This window comes from Symphalangus syndactylus, chromosome 13 (assembly GCF_028878055.3).
Source record: "Symphalangus syndactylus isolate Jambi chromosome 13, NHGRI_mSymSyn1-v2.1_pri, whole genome shotgun sequence".
Classification (NCBI taxonomy): domain Eukaryota; kingdom Metazoa; phylum Chordata; class Mammalia; order Primates; family Hylobatidae; genus Symphalangus; species Symphalangus syndactylus.
Window position 1 is genome coordinate 73,514,234 of NC_072435.2, and position 13,870 is coordinate 73,528,103.

At 33.9% G+C, this 13,870-nt stretch overlaps 2 protein-coding genes across 10 annotated transcripts in view; one reads left to right on the forward strand and one right to left on the reverse strand.

The window, feature by feature from the left end:
• NAV3 (neuron navigator 3) overlaps positions 1-13,870 on the forward strand; it is a 908,101-nt gene that overhangs the window by 819,381 nt on the left and 74,850 nt on the right. For 6 of the 9 annotated variants that reach the window (XM_055236272.2, XM_055236266.2, XM_055236267.2 and 3 more), the window contains 3 exons: positions 3,142-3,183; positions 4,664-4,824; positions 12,824-13,012. In XM_055236272.2, coding sequence (XP_055092247.1) covers positions 3,142-3,183; positions 4,664-4,824; positions 12,824-13,012 — 392 coding nt within the window. The remainder of the gene's footprint in view (positions 1-3,141; positions 3,184-4,663; positions 4,825-12,823; positions 13,013-13,870) is intronic. The other 3 variants (XM_055236270.2, XM_055236269.2, XM_055236275.2) reach the window with 1 other exon arrangement.
• On the reverse strand, positions 6,223-7,259 carry LOC134732152 (peroxiredoxin-like 2A). Its single transcript, XM_063614901.1, has one exon. It carries the CDS (start codon positions 7,104-7,106, stop codon positions 6,351-6,353), a length of 756 nt encoding a protein of 251 aa, XP_063470971.1. The 5' UTR covers positions 7,107-7,259; the 3' UTR covers positions 6,223-6,350.

Here is a 13,870-nt window from a genome sequence, read left to right on the forward strand (position 1 = left end):
ACCACAACCACCTTCCGCAATACTGGTTATTTTTTAATTATAAAGATAATCTGCAACAAGTTGGCCGTTTAGCCATCAGCTTATTTCTTCAGCATTTAGACATGAATCCCAGATTCAGAAATACAGTCAGGTAACTGTTTATAACCAAGTAACTCTCAAATCAAAATTAGATGATAAAATTGGATAGTTGCATAGCTATAACCAAAATGCAGTTTTAATATTTTACTCTATATTTTCACTGAAGTCAATAAAATTTTCACTATAGAAACACACTAGAAATATGTAATTTCTTATTCTTTTTAAGCAGATTTATTTACTGTACATGTTCAATCTTTGATATAGGCCAGTTTTATTTATGTTCTGTTGTGTTATTTATTTACTTTGGAATGGAGCCTCGCTCTGTCACCCAGGCTGGAGGGCAGTGGTGCCGTCTCGGCTCACTGCATCCTCCACTTCCCGAGTTCAAGCAATTCTCATGCCTCAGCCACCTGAGTAGCTGGGATTATAGGAGCAGACCACCATGCTGGGCTAATTTTTGTATTTTTGTAGAGATGAGGTTTCACCATGTTGGCCAGGCTGGTCTCAAACTCCTGACTTCAAGTAGTCTACCCGCCTCAGCCTCCCAAAATGCTGGGATTACAGGTGTGAGCCACGGCACCCAGCCTGAACTAGGCCAATTTTTAAAACGGGAGTATTCTAACATTAAAATGACCAAATAGTTTTTCTAAAATGAACTTTAATTTTGGATAAATATGTTTTGCCCTTAAGCCTTAATAAAATGCATGAATGAATATTAAGCTGTAAAAAGTACATGTTAACTACATAGCTATAGTATTAATATTAATTAGTGCCTTCCAGTAAATTACTATTAATTTTAATAGTATTAAAAGCATTAAAATTAATAGTAATTTTACTATTAATATTACTTAGTGCATTCCAGTAAATTACTAGATTAAAATACATTTTAATATAAGTCACTGAGCTTTTTGTTTTCTTGACAACAGAACTCCAAGCAATAGCAAATTGCTCTAATCCTTTCAAGTACATTTAAGAAAGTTTATGACCTATTGAAGAGAAAAGTAGATCTAGTGGGTGATACTGGCTTCACTACGATTAATTAATTGATCAGTAGAATGTCAGAAATGCTAAGAAAACCAAAGAGCTACACCAGAGACAAAAATGTATTAATATAAATATTTTAAGGCAAGTTAATTAGTGATATATAATAAAGATGTATATAAGTTCATGATTTACCTGTTTGTCTACAATTTTAGATGATTTCTTTGATACTCATATTTATATCGGTAGCTTTTCCTATAGATTTTAATTTTTGTTTAAATTCCTCTTCGTTAAATAAAATAATAAAATACACCTTTTAACAGTTTTCTCTCTGCAGCTGCTCCAGGTCATTGGTGGCCATTGAGCCATAACTAGTCTGTATTTGTTTTGGGTTTTGTTTCATGTGTCTGATGCAACTAAATTTTTAAATAATTTGTAGTAACCAACTTTGCAAATTCCGGGTTTGTCTTTAAATGTCAGATCTGGCAATGCTGCCTTGACATTTCTGCCCAGAAACTATTGGCTGTAGGCAGACAGTGCCTGTCTGCTTCAGATTGTTGACTAAAATCCCCACCACATTCATTTTCATGCCCTATCTGGCCCTTGCTGGCATATGAGTTTGCAACCTTTGGTGGTTTGCAGAAATTGTCTGTGTTATAAAGTCATTAATCTCTAGATTCAAACATATTTCTAAATAAAGCTTTAAATTATTATGGTAACTTTAAATGTATTTATTCTAATTTTTTTCACTAAATTGCTCTTCATCATATAAATATATAATTTTTATACAACTGGATGAGTTTGGCAGAAGAATACCAACTTTTCATATTCTTTGTGGCATTGAACTTTAACTTGTACACATGGAAATAAATAATCCTTAAAACGACTTATGACCACATAAATGCCTTAGCACATGTGGTTCATATTTGGAGATTTCTCGTATTTGTTCAATATAATTTATTTTGTTTGTTTATCCACAGTACTTAAGAAAACTTCTATAGTCAACATATATACTGTAACTGGCCTCTACATAGTATAAGCAATTACCTCACATGGACATTATCAATAAAGTTAAAGTTGCATAAAGCCTTTGGATGCTTTTGATTGCAGTGCTAACTAATGGAGTACACATAGAAGAAAACATTTTAGCTTTGGTTTGAGTGATCAAATTTTAAGTCAGCCTTTTTACATTCATGTTATATCATCCCCATTATACATATCCTGTGCATTTAATTTTGATCATTTGAGGTCCTAAAGGAAGAAAGCTATAATTCTGCAATTTAATTTTACACTTTGCTTATCCACATGCCAGAGATTATAAAAGAAATCCCTAGACTTGTCCCACTTAGTTGTTGATATCCTCTTCCTGTATTTTTAGAGAGGCCATTTCTTATTTTCTCTAGACATACCTTTTCATTCCTTCTTGTTACCAATTGTGAATTCCTTAAAATAGAGATGATAAAATTTATAGTCTTTTAAATACCTAATTTATGATTTCTAAAAGATGGTATAGTTTAATTTCATTAAAATATTTAAATAAATGATACTAGAATCAATTAAGTTTTAAGCAAACATTCATATATCTTTCTTCACATGAGTCAATGGGAAATAAACATGCCTTTTTATTAAAAATAATTTGAAGACAAAGGATAAGTATTAAACAATGTTTTATACCATCTCTGTCAATTGGAAGTTGTCACTCTAACTTAGCCAGAGCAGATCTATCTCATTTTGCATGTGATGTCATAGCAAAAGTCTAATCAGTTGCATAAGGAAGGAAAAACTAAGATAGTATTTAATCAATAGAATTCAGAGGAAAATTATGCTAATGTGATTTAATCTATTTTCTAGTAATCCTATCACTAAACTATCATTGAATGGTACTGCATTAGAAAGGAACTCAATATGTGTGACGGCAATGGACATCTTGTCACCTTTAGTTGGCCTTTTTCAATGAGTTAAGCATTATATGTGTGTTACCAAAAGATTATTTTTTATAGTTCAGAGAACCATTTTTGTTGGATGTGTAATTTGGAAGTTTTGTTTACATTATGTCCTTAGGGGTTTTCTTTGTTTTAACAGCATGCAGCTTGACAGAAATACACTACCCAAAAAGGGACTAAGGTATATATTTCTCTCAGCACAATTGCTACCTCTCTCTGTTGTTATGTAAACTTTGTGTGCTGTCTCTCTTCCTTCTTTGTTTGTTTGCAATGTAGCACATGACATTGAGGATGAAATCACTTTTAATTTTGATGGTGTCTCTGGCCCGAACAGTTGGTGAGATAGCCCCTTAGGTAGAGATACTAGTAGAGATTGAGGCTGTCACTCAAATTAAATAAATTCCAATGTGAATATCACTATTTTGAATAAATAATACTAAAAAAAAAAAAAAAAAAAAAAAAAACTTGTCCCAGGCATTGCTTTTTTGGGGGCAGCAACTTTTGGTAGAATGCAGAACTCACTTCAACAAATTAAAATAAAATTAACTCTTCTAACTTTTGCCTATTGGAGGCATATGCGTGCAAATCCTCAAAACCCATACAATCTACAGATGTGGGCAGTTAATGTTGATAGGTTGAAGGATGCTACAATCTAAATCAAAGAAAACATATTTTCATCATCACAGGACAAATACTGTAATTAAGGCATGATTTTTATAGAATCCTTTTGATAAAATCTCAAAATTGTTTTAATTTCTATTTTGCAGGGGTACTGCTATCAGATCAATTTAAATCTGAATTAATCTAATATCATTTAATAATCTCAAAATAATTATTCCATCCATAATAAAAAATAAAATAAAAATTTTACTTATGTCCATCTTTTACTGTGTACTTTTATCTGCGGAAGAGATATAGAATGAACTACTAATAGAGGTATAACACTGTATGCATATGAAAAGTTGGCTACTTTTGGTGCTAAGAATTTACTTACAAAAAGAAAAGGAATATATTTAGTTTGGTGAAACACTGAATAATGGCGAAACTAGGTCTTTCTCCATTTTTTTTTCTCTCCAATTTTTCAGCAATAGCAAATAGCTGGCAATTATTCCATTTTAATATTTTGTTCCAGAAATTTATTTTCCAGTAAAGCGAGCACATCTCCCTCCTTATTTTTGTAATCTAGGCATGATGTCAAGTGGCAGTTTTAACAAAAGAACTGTTTTTCCTTTAAAAAAAAACAAAAGCTGCCAATATGTATTCCATTTCCCTATGCCTTCTGTGACCGTCACTTCATTTCTCTTGGCCCTGGCCCGCCACTGTCCTCCATTTGTAGTCCATGTTTTCACCCTCTTTACATCCTTTCTAGCCCTGTGCTTTTGAGTTCTCAATTAACTTGGCTCTCTGCTCATTGCTTATGATTTCCAACTACATGTCTGATAGAAGCATAATTTTCTTCTCAAATCCCTTTATTTTTTTCCTATGTGATTCAAACAGATGGTGTAAGATCATCTGGAAGAACTGAGCAATCATAATTAGATTCAATCTGTTTGAAATTGTTATTCATTCTGAATAGTAACCTCCTCTCAATTGTTTTCCTGTCCTGGCATTGCCTTGCCCTTGTAGATGTGCTTAAGTGTCATAGCTGTGCTGTTTTGCAGATACACCCCATCATCTCGGCAGGCCAACCAAGAAGAGGGCAAAGAGTGGTTGCGTTCTCATTCTACTGGAGGGCTTCAGGACACTGGCAACCAGTCACCTCTGGTTTCCCCTTCTGCCATGTCATCTTCTGCAGCGGGAAAATACCACTTTTCTAACTTGGGTAAAATATTCTAAAATATTGATTTTGTTTTGTTTCTTTCACCACCCACTCTCACGGAAACCCTGGAATCTCTCCATAACACAACATGTTTTCATTTAAAGGGAGGGATAAAGGCACTTTAACAGTACCTTCATTTGCGTCATTGTTTACTCTTCACAGAATAATCTCCAAACATTATGCTGTTTATTGCTCACGACAAATGCTTAACATAGGTTAATACTGTGGTTGTTTTCTAGTCTAGGCTCCAGAGGCTCAGAAAGGTCACTTGACTTGAGAAAGTCTTACCATTACTAAGGGTTCGAGGCAGTAATCAGTTCCAGAACATCTGACTTTAATCCCAGGGGCCTTTCCATTCCATTTTAGAATCCTCTTAAAAAACAGAAGGCATCTCCTTATTTGTCTGAAATATTAAAACATCCTTAAAACAAAATTAGTAATCTTTTGTAGAAAATAGAAACAATTAGGAAGAAAAAAATATGTAATTCCATGACTCCAAGTTAACTTCTTTTAACATGGTTACAGTTAAAACTCCTTAAAATGCATACAAGAATTTCTGTTAAGACAATACTCTGACCATTTTCAAATAAATGCAATGAAAAATAAATTACAAACTTAGTCATTGGGTTACTTTGTATTTAGCATCATTTGTATGAAATATAAAATTATTTGCATAAAATGTCATTAAAAGCCCTCTGAGTAACAAAATAATTAAAGAAAACTAAACATGCCAGATACCATTTAATAGATTCAATGACTGTAAAAATAGATTTATCTTCTATAAAGTCACATATAAAGTATTCTCATTATTTTTATGGTAAATATTTTTATTATTAGTTTATCAGAAAAACTTGTACATAAAGGTGAGTTTTGATACATAATCTTATTAGAGCCAGAGACAATCATTCCTTCTAGAAAAACACATCTCTGATTTTAGGACAGAGGACAATGAAATAAGAAATTTCACTTTATGATTTACCTTTGTCAAACTATCCCAGAGCACGTCAATTCCATCATGAAAGTACTCCTTTGATATTATATAAAAAATTAGTAATGGAAAACACACAAGCCAAAACCTTATATTCTCTAAACTTCGAGTTAATCATCAACTTCTGTTAGATTTTTGAAGACCTGAAAATAAACATAATTTCAAATAACAGAACTCAAACACCATATACATTTGTAATGAGGCACAACAGTCCATTTTGAGCCTTGTATTTTCCAGGTTTCAGCTGAATAACCTTCACTGCTTTCTTAGCTTTTTGCCAGTCTAGTTTTGGGACTATTTTGCCTTACTGGGCCTCAACAGAGTATAATATTAAAATAAGTTAATAAGCCATACTGAGAATAGGATCAATGCAGGTTTCTAACTCCTTAGGGACACAAGTGGGGACAACACATTCCATGAACACAGGTGAATGAATACCCCTAGTGCCTCTGAGTTGGGCAATTTCATGCGATCATTTTTTTCTCTGAGGCCAAAGTCTCTGGTTTGATCTTCCTAGCAGCTTCCAGAACAGAAAGTGAGTTTACTTTGTCTCCATATTCTTTTTCTCCATGCTCGGGAATCCCCTGCTTTCCTGATCCCACCACAAAAACTCCCCTGAGGATGAAGCCTTGGCTTTCCAGGTTTCCAGGGAAGCCTCGATTCCAGGCTGGAGGTAGTTGTACCATACTCCCAGAGGTCTAAATCCCGTAAACATCATCTTCTGTCTTTGTAGATCATAGAACTTTTTATTATCATCCAAGAAGACTTCTCTTTTGAAACAAGGCTGGAAAAACTTTATGTCAGTCCTGACCTGCTCATTAATGAGTACATAGAGGGAGACACCCAGCTTATCCAACTTGGGTTGCAGGGAGGACAGATCTGCAGCCCCCTCTTGCCAGAGAAAACAGCCTGGCACAGCCACAATCACAACTTCCTTCTTCCCCCTGATAGCTCCTTTGCTTTGAAAGTCATTGGTTACTTCTCCAGTGTTTTCAGGTCTATATTCTCCAGGTACTCCAGCACGTCTTTCCAGGGCTTGAACAAAAATACATCTGTGTTGGCCAGCATCAGTGCCAAGGCAGCAGCCTCCAAGGGCTCCTGCACCCATGGACCACATCCCCACAGAGAAGCACCTTGGGTCCTCAAGTGCCTCCCTCTTCTTGCCTTCTCCCAAGCCTGAAGCCAGGACACTAAGGGGCCAAACCCTCCTGGGTCCTGAGGGTTCCAAGGGCCTCATTACTTTTTCTTTTTTCACTGGAAAAAAAATTCTAGTCATGCACCTACAGAAGATTGACATTTTTCAGTAAGTTGGACTTTCCAGCTTTCAGCCAGGACAAGACTCAATGCTATGTCTTTTCTATTGCAACCCTTCCCACTATATTGAGTAGGACTTTTAGCAATTGAAAATAATTATTTTGGTCATGGTTTCATATAAGCTAATGATTTCATATCAAACGTCAAGTTTTTGTTTCCTAACCTGTATAGTGATAAGAGTCTTTGCCTATAATGCCAAACAATGTATAGCTTTTATTTACTTTAAGTTGAAGTTGATTTTTTAAAAAAGCAAAAAGCCTAACACTTTAACTTCAAAAAATGAATTTAAAATGTTTGTGTAAGTCATAGGAATATGAAAAAAATAATTTTGTACAACATCTAAAACACACCCAAATCACCTAAAGTGCTACAAGCTTTCTAAGTACTTTATGTCTCCTATCAATTCTTTCATAATTGACTTTAATTTGATTAGTTGACTCCTTATTCTATTTTTCCTCACCATTATTATTCTGATTAAATCCACCTTCATTATTCCTTAGGAACAAAAAGACTCACCACTTACTATGTCTGACATTGGTGAAGTCGTTTAAACTTAATTTTCTTATCTCTTGAATGGATACATAATACCTAGGTCATATTGTAAAGAATGATGGATATAGTGTATGTAAAGATGGAGAAGTGTGTAAGACTTGATAGATTCTGCCAAATCATTATTGTCATTGGAAAGCATGTCTCACACTATCATAGAGTAGCATTCATCAGATATGCCTGAGCTTCGTCTACATTTAATTGAGTAGTAATTCACAAGACAGTAACCACAGGATTTTATGTAAAAGACATTCACAGATTGTATTTTTGAAAGACTAGTACAAAACCGTGACATTTTTATCAAGGACTCATTTACCACAAATGTCAAATATTTGTGCAAAGATAAGTTTATGCTAAGATTTGCATAAATTAAAGTTAACATGGCAACTGAAGCCAACGTGTCCATGGTCACAATGTGTTAAAAAATGAATGGTTCTGTAGCACATTTGGGAATGTATTTTATTACATAGTTTTCAGAGTTAGAACACAATTAATAAATGAAATGTGAATTATACTTTTACTGACAACAAAGCTCTCTGTAGAGCTTTAATGTTCTGATGAATTAGAAAACCACTGATCAAATACATCCCTTACATTTCATTGCTATAGAAAGCGAGTCTGAAAGGTCAAGTTTACCTTTCTAGGATGTGGGTTTCCCCCCTTAATCTATTGTGGTTTATATTAGAGATCTCTCAGCTGTGTGAGACAGGACATGACTTAAGTGACACTGCCCTCTTGATTCTCTTCATACTTTTCCAACTACAATTCTTTCTCCTGGGGTTGCTCATCTTAACATAACTGTATCATTTATTGTAGACACAAGGTCATTTTTGAGAGTGAATGGGACTATATTAATAATTGTTCCAGGTATTGGGTGCAAACCCTGGGCAATGCAATTCATCCTGCATCTCCTCCTTATATTTATGTGTTTGCCAAGTTGTTTTTCCTTTAGACTTTTTTTATCCTAAACCCTTTTTCTATGTTCTCATTCACAACTTTAATTCTAATCTCTCAAATCAACATTTCACTTTCTGTCTGAGACCTTTTTCAGCTCTAAAACTAAAATCCCATCAGTGTGCTAGACTATATAGCCACCTCAAATCAAAGTCTTTTCTGAAGTTCTTTTCTTCTATTTGTCTTATAATTTCACATATCATCCTTCTCTCTAGTACAAAATCCGTGTAATCAATAGTCTTACTTGAAACTGTGCTCCTCATATTGTACATTTTCAATAGGCAGGAACCTGTGATTTTATCTTCAGAATATCTCCTACATCTGTCTCTCATTTTCAGGGACATTGTCCTTGCTGAAGCTTTTTTAACTATCGACAATTGCAGCAGATTTGAAACTGATCTTACTCTGTCAACTCCCTTATGTTTCAACATTTTCACCTGTTGGAAGGTATAAAAGAAGCTATTCCTATCCATGTCAACACAATCTCATGTACCTCTCCAGATCTTAGAAACACGTATGGCTTCAAATCAGGCATTTTGAGACCTTTATGCTGTATGATTTCAGAGTGGAAAAAACGATTGATTCAAAAACATAATGTTTAAAGAGTTTTTATTGTATTTACAGTTCACCTGAACCTCTGTTTATTGGGCAAGAAAATGAGTACTCTTAAAATGCAATAACAAAGTTACTTTATTATTAAATTTTAAATATATATATATATTACCTTAAATATGTCCTCTTGTTGTCTTTTAACATCAGCCATTTTTGATTTGACCATTATCTTTTTGGAATAATCAGTAAGATACAGGATTATTATTAATATTCAATAGTTGCAGTATTCATGTTTTCTTTATTCTTTGTACCATTTAAAATGTGTTAATGTATAAAATTTTTAGAAATTTTACTGTAAAAAATCACAACATATATTAGAAAATTAAGATCACTACAATATGTCATATTTAGTAGACTACTGTGAGCTACTGCCACAGTAAACTGTGGTTCGTGTGTCGCTCCCAGCATGCTAGCCTTAGTAGAAACCATTCTCATTCAAGAAAGACTAACAAAATGTAACTTATGTAAATCAAAAAGTCTTTGGATGAAACTTCATTTGGGAAAATAACCCAATCTCTACCCTTCAATTTTTTATGAATAAAAAAATGGAAGAATAAAAGGCCTCTAAGATCCATTCAAAGCCAGGAGACACACAAGAACCTTCCTCTACCTTGAATCCTTTCCCATCTTCGTGTTCACTCTTCAATCTTCTCAGAATAACCTCCTGTCTTCTATTCTTTTGGAAGCATATAATCTCATAGTCAGAAGAGACCACATCTGGTTCAACCCTTCATCTCTTATGTAAAATTTTATGACATCTCTAACTTCTTCTTTAAACCCGCCAATGACAGAAACTACTAAAATCTAGAAATAACACTTTTGGAATTCTTTCTTTAAGAGATCCAATAAAATTTTCCTGAATCTTCACCTATTGTTCCTAGTTATATATATCCAGATTCTACAAAATAAGTCAAAGTTAGATTGCATATGGCAGCTCTTCATATTTAAAACAATATAATAAACTCACTAGTTAATGTCTAGCTGTAGATGCAAAAGTAGAGAGTGACTTGGGGTTATTTAAAAACCCAGTCCAGCCAGACACATTGGATCATGCCTGTAATACCAGCAGCACTCAGGAGGCTGGGGCAAGAGGATCCCTTGTCCAGGAGTTAGAGGCTACAGTGAGCTATGTAGTGGCACTGCATACTCCAGCCTGGGAGACAGAGTGAGACCGTGTCTCAAAATAATAGTATTTAATAATATCCTAAAAACCCAGTCCACATTTATATAGGATCCTGTTTTCCTCAAGTTACTACAAATAAATATATAATCTTAATAAAAGATTAGTGGCTTGGCTATGCAAATGCAATTTAAGACAAAGTTGGTAGCCCTCTTTTTCCTAATATATTGCCATATCTGTTTCTCTTCTGTTTAGAAATTCTTATGTGTCTCTTGGCTTTGAATGGATCTTATAGGCCTTTTATTCTTCCATTTTTTATTCATAAAAAAACTGAAGGGTAGTGATTGGGTTATTTGCCCAAAGCATATGGAAAGCAAAACTACCACTAGAAGCTCTTTACCAATTTGTGTTCCATTCAAAAAATTGTCATTGTATGTCTTACATTTGTCTTGTATTGTATAGTTTTTCTTGTTCTATTTTACATATTAACTTTTCTGCTTCTTCAGACATCTGCCCTACTGGCTACTCTTGAAATCAGAGACTGTGTCATATTTTTCCTTCTATTCAACTACAACATCTAAGAGCAGATCTGTTGTAGTTATTAACTTAATTGAACACTCTTACATAGTTGGGTGTAATTTCCAATGCAGAAGCTATCAAAAGTGTTTGTAAATGCAAACTATCCCCTTTAAAATCTATCCTAATCTTCATTAATGCTTCATCTTGATAGAGCTAAGTATTATGTATTGAAATTGTAGAAGTACACTTCACTTGGATATCTCTGCAATCATTTAGGTAAGAATTAAACAAAGCCAAAAAGCAAATAAAATATCCTCCTAACCCTATAGATATGTATATTAAAATGATGCACTTGCAAATTTGTTTAATACTTCATTAATTTAAGATGAGTAAATTCATACTGTGAACCAAGAATAGGGTGACTTACCCCAATCTTGCCACCTTAAACATAAACATTTTAAGTCTTGAATGTCCTACAGTGTACCTACCGGCTGTTGTCACTAATCAGACCGAAATGGTACTAATGGTCACTGCAGGCCGGAGAAATATGCTTGAAAGATAGGCAGATCCTCTCCCCCTCCCTTTTTTACCTTTTTCTCCTTTCCATCCTTTCTTCTTTTTTTCCAATAGATTGTGCACTTTGCAGATTCATATTTTCTTCCTTTTGCATTACATTTTAAATATGTGATTCTTAGTCCTATGCTTCCTTTTACTCCAATCAATAACTGGCTCTAACAGAGGGTTGTTCTGTGTGTTAATTCGGTTAATACCAGAATTATCAAGCACAGTGCCTTCCAAATGTGGGATACTTCTCTCCGGTTACCTCTGGGTATACTTTTCCTGTTTTACATTGTTTTGAGAGCCCGTACTTGTATTAAGAAGAAGTTTAGTGCCTGTGTCAAAGAAAAAAACTTAGTAAGTTTTGAAGTGATGTCAGAAAAACTCTAAGCCACCGACGGATTCCCCAGGGTTTTGAAAATACTTACTAGTTCCCTTTATATCTTAAGAGGCTCCTGCCTGCTTTCTCATATACCAGTAACAAACTTGCTTTTCTTAAATAAGAGCATTTAGAATATCTTTCTCAATTTTTCTGCTTTGCTTTTATTCCAAATTTCACAACTGTATTGTTTTCCAATGCAGTTGTACATAAAAGCAACCGAATCTTTTCTTAAATTGATGACTACCCGATGAGGACTCTTTGGCAATAAGCAATAAGAAAATAAATTGTTATTAAAAATTACAGACTTAAGATACTTCTTTGGAAATATAACATGTTTGTGACTTTTGACCATCTCATCGTGATATGCTGATCTTAAACAGAGTAGAAAATCATTTCATATAATTAACTTTATGGTGGGCTACAGATACCATGTATGTTACATTGTGTTTAGTTATAAAAATGTTTATTACATGCTATTTCCTTATAACCTAACTTTGATAATAATGATGGTCCTAATCATGAACTTACATCAATTAAGAGCTTGAAGTGACTGAGAGTATTTGCCTGGAAGCATTTAAAGCCCTTCTTGGGAAATTTAGATGTTTTATATTTTACTTTCTTTCTGATTTTGCTTTTTCCATTAAAGTGATGACTATTTTTAAAGAGAAAACCGAAAACTCTAGAAAGACCATCTTTTCTTCATAACAGGTAGCAGAAAATACCATGTTATTACATTTCTAGCAAGAGCAGTAGAGGTGACTTGTTGGTTTTGTGTACTGTTGCTTTAGAAATTGACATAAGGCTTGCCATAAAAGTGCCAGAGGAAAAGAAGGACGCAATGGGGTCTGTTATTGAACATTTCAGAGGCAGACTCTTACCTTAAATAGAGACTCACTATACATTCATGTTTTCATAAGAATTGGGATCATGTTCTTACTTTCTATCAACCTGCTATTTTCATCTTTCAAGCTTCAGTGTAATAGGCTGTGTGTGCTTTGTTTTTCAGTGAGCCCAACAAATTTGTCTCAATTTAACCTTCCTGGGCCCAGCATGATGCGCTCAAACAGCATCCCAGCCCAAGACTCTTCCTTCGATCTCTATGATGACTCCCAGCTTTGTGGGAGTGCCACTTCTCTGGAGGAAAGACCTCGTGCTATCAGTCATTCAGGCTCATTCAGAGACAGCATGGAAGAAGGTAAGCTTTGTGGGGGAATAAAGATGAAGTCACTTTATTTAAACCCTGAGAGGGAAACCATCACGTCACTCACATCACAAAGATTCTTGAAGAGGAAAATAAACTAGTGTAATTATCATTTGAGAAACTAGAAGCTTGAAGAAGTTTTATTCTGTATTATCTTCTATTTCTTTATGTATTTGGAAATATGCCAGAATTTGTTTGGATTAATACTTGGCTGTAGAAGAGTTTAGAGTAAATCTACTTTTCCAATACAGAAATATACATAGAAACTATTTTCCCAGGTGCATCAAGTATCAGAGCAAATGTTTTGTTTGACATTTTGGTTAAAGAGCCATAAAGACACGCAAACCAGAAACATTATTTTATGAAAATACCACATGTTGCTGACTTTTATTCCCAGGAATTCCCTCTGGTGCTAATTTTTTATTATATCATTTTAGAATTCATATTGTACCTATTTTTTTGCTTTATAAGTCATTATTTCTTCATCCAATGGCAATAAAATTGTCACCTAACCTAATAAATATCTTTATAGTTATATAGTTCTATGTAAATACTCTAAATAAATCAGCTTGAAAACCTCAGGAAGCTGAGTTGATGCTCAAATATATATATTTTTGTAAACTGTAGAAGCTCAAATGTCAAATTTAACAATAATGTGAGAGACTTTTCTCTTTGATTTAATGAATTTTTTTAGTATCCATAAAGAAAACTTACAGCATACATATTATAAAGCATGTCAGCTAAGGATAAAATAAAACTAGACATACAAATTCAAACTGATTAGAATGAAATTATTAACCCTAATAATTATGTTTAAAATAAAAGTCTCCAAATCTTGAGACATACCAGAGT

Bases quoted from the DNA above. Each gene is read 5' to 3' on its own strand.
- LOC134732152 (XM_063614901.1), bottom strand. From the start codon at position 7,106: ATGTCAATCTTCTGTAGGTGCATGACTAGAATTTTTTTTCCAGTGAAA.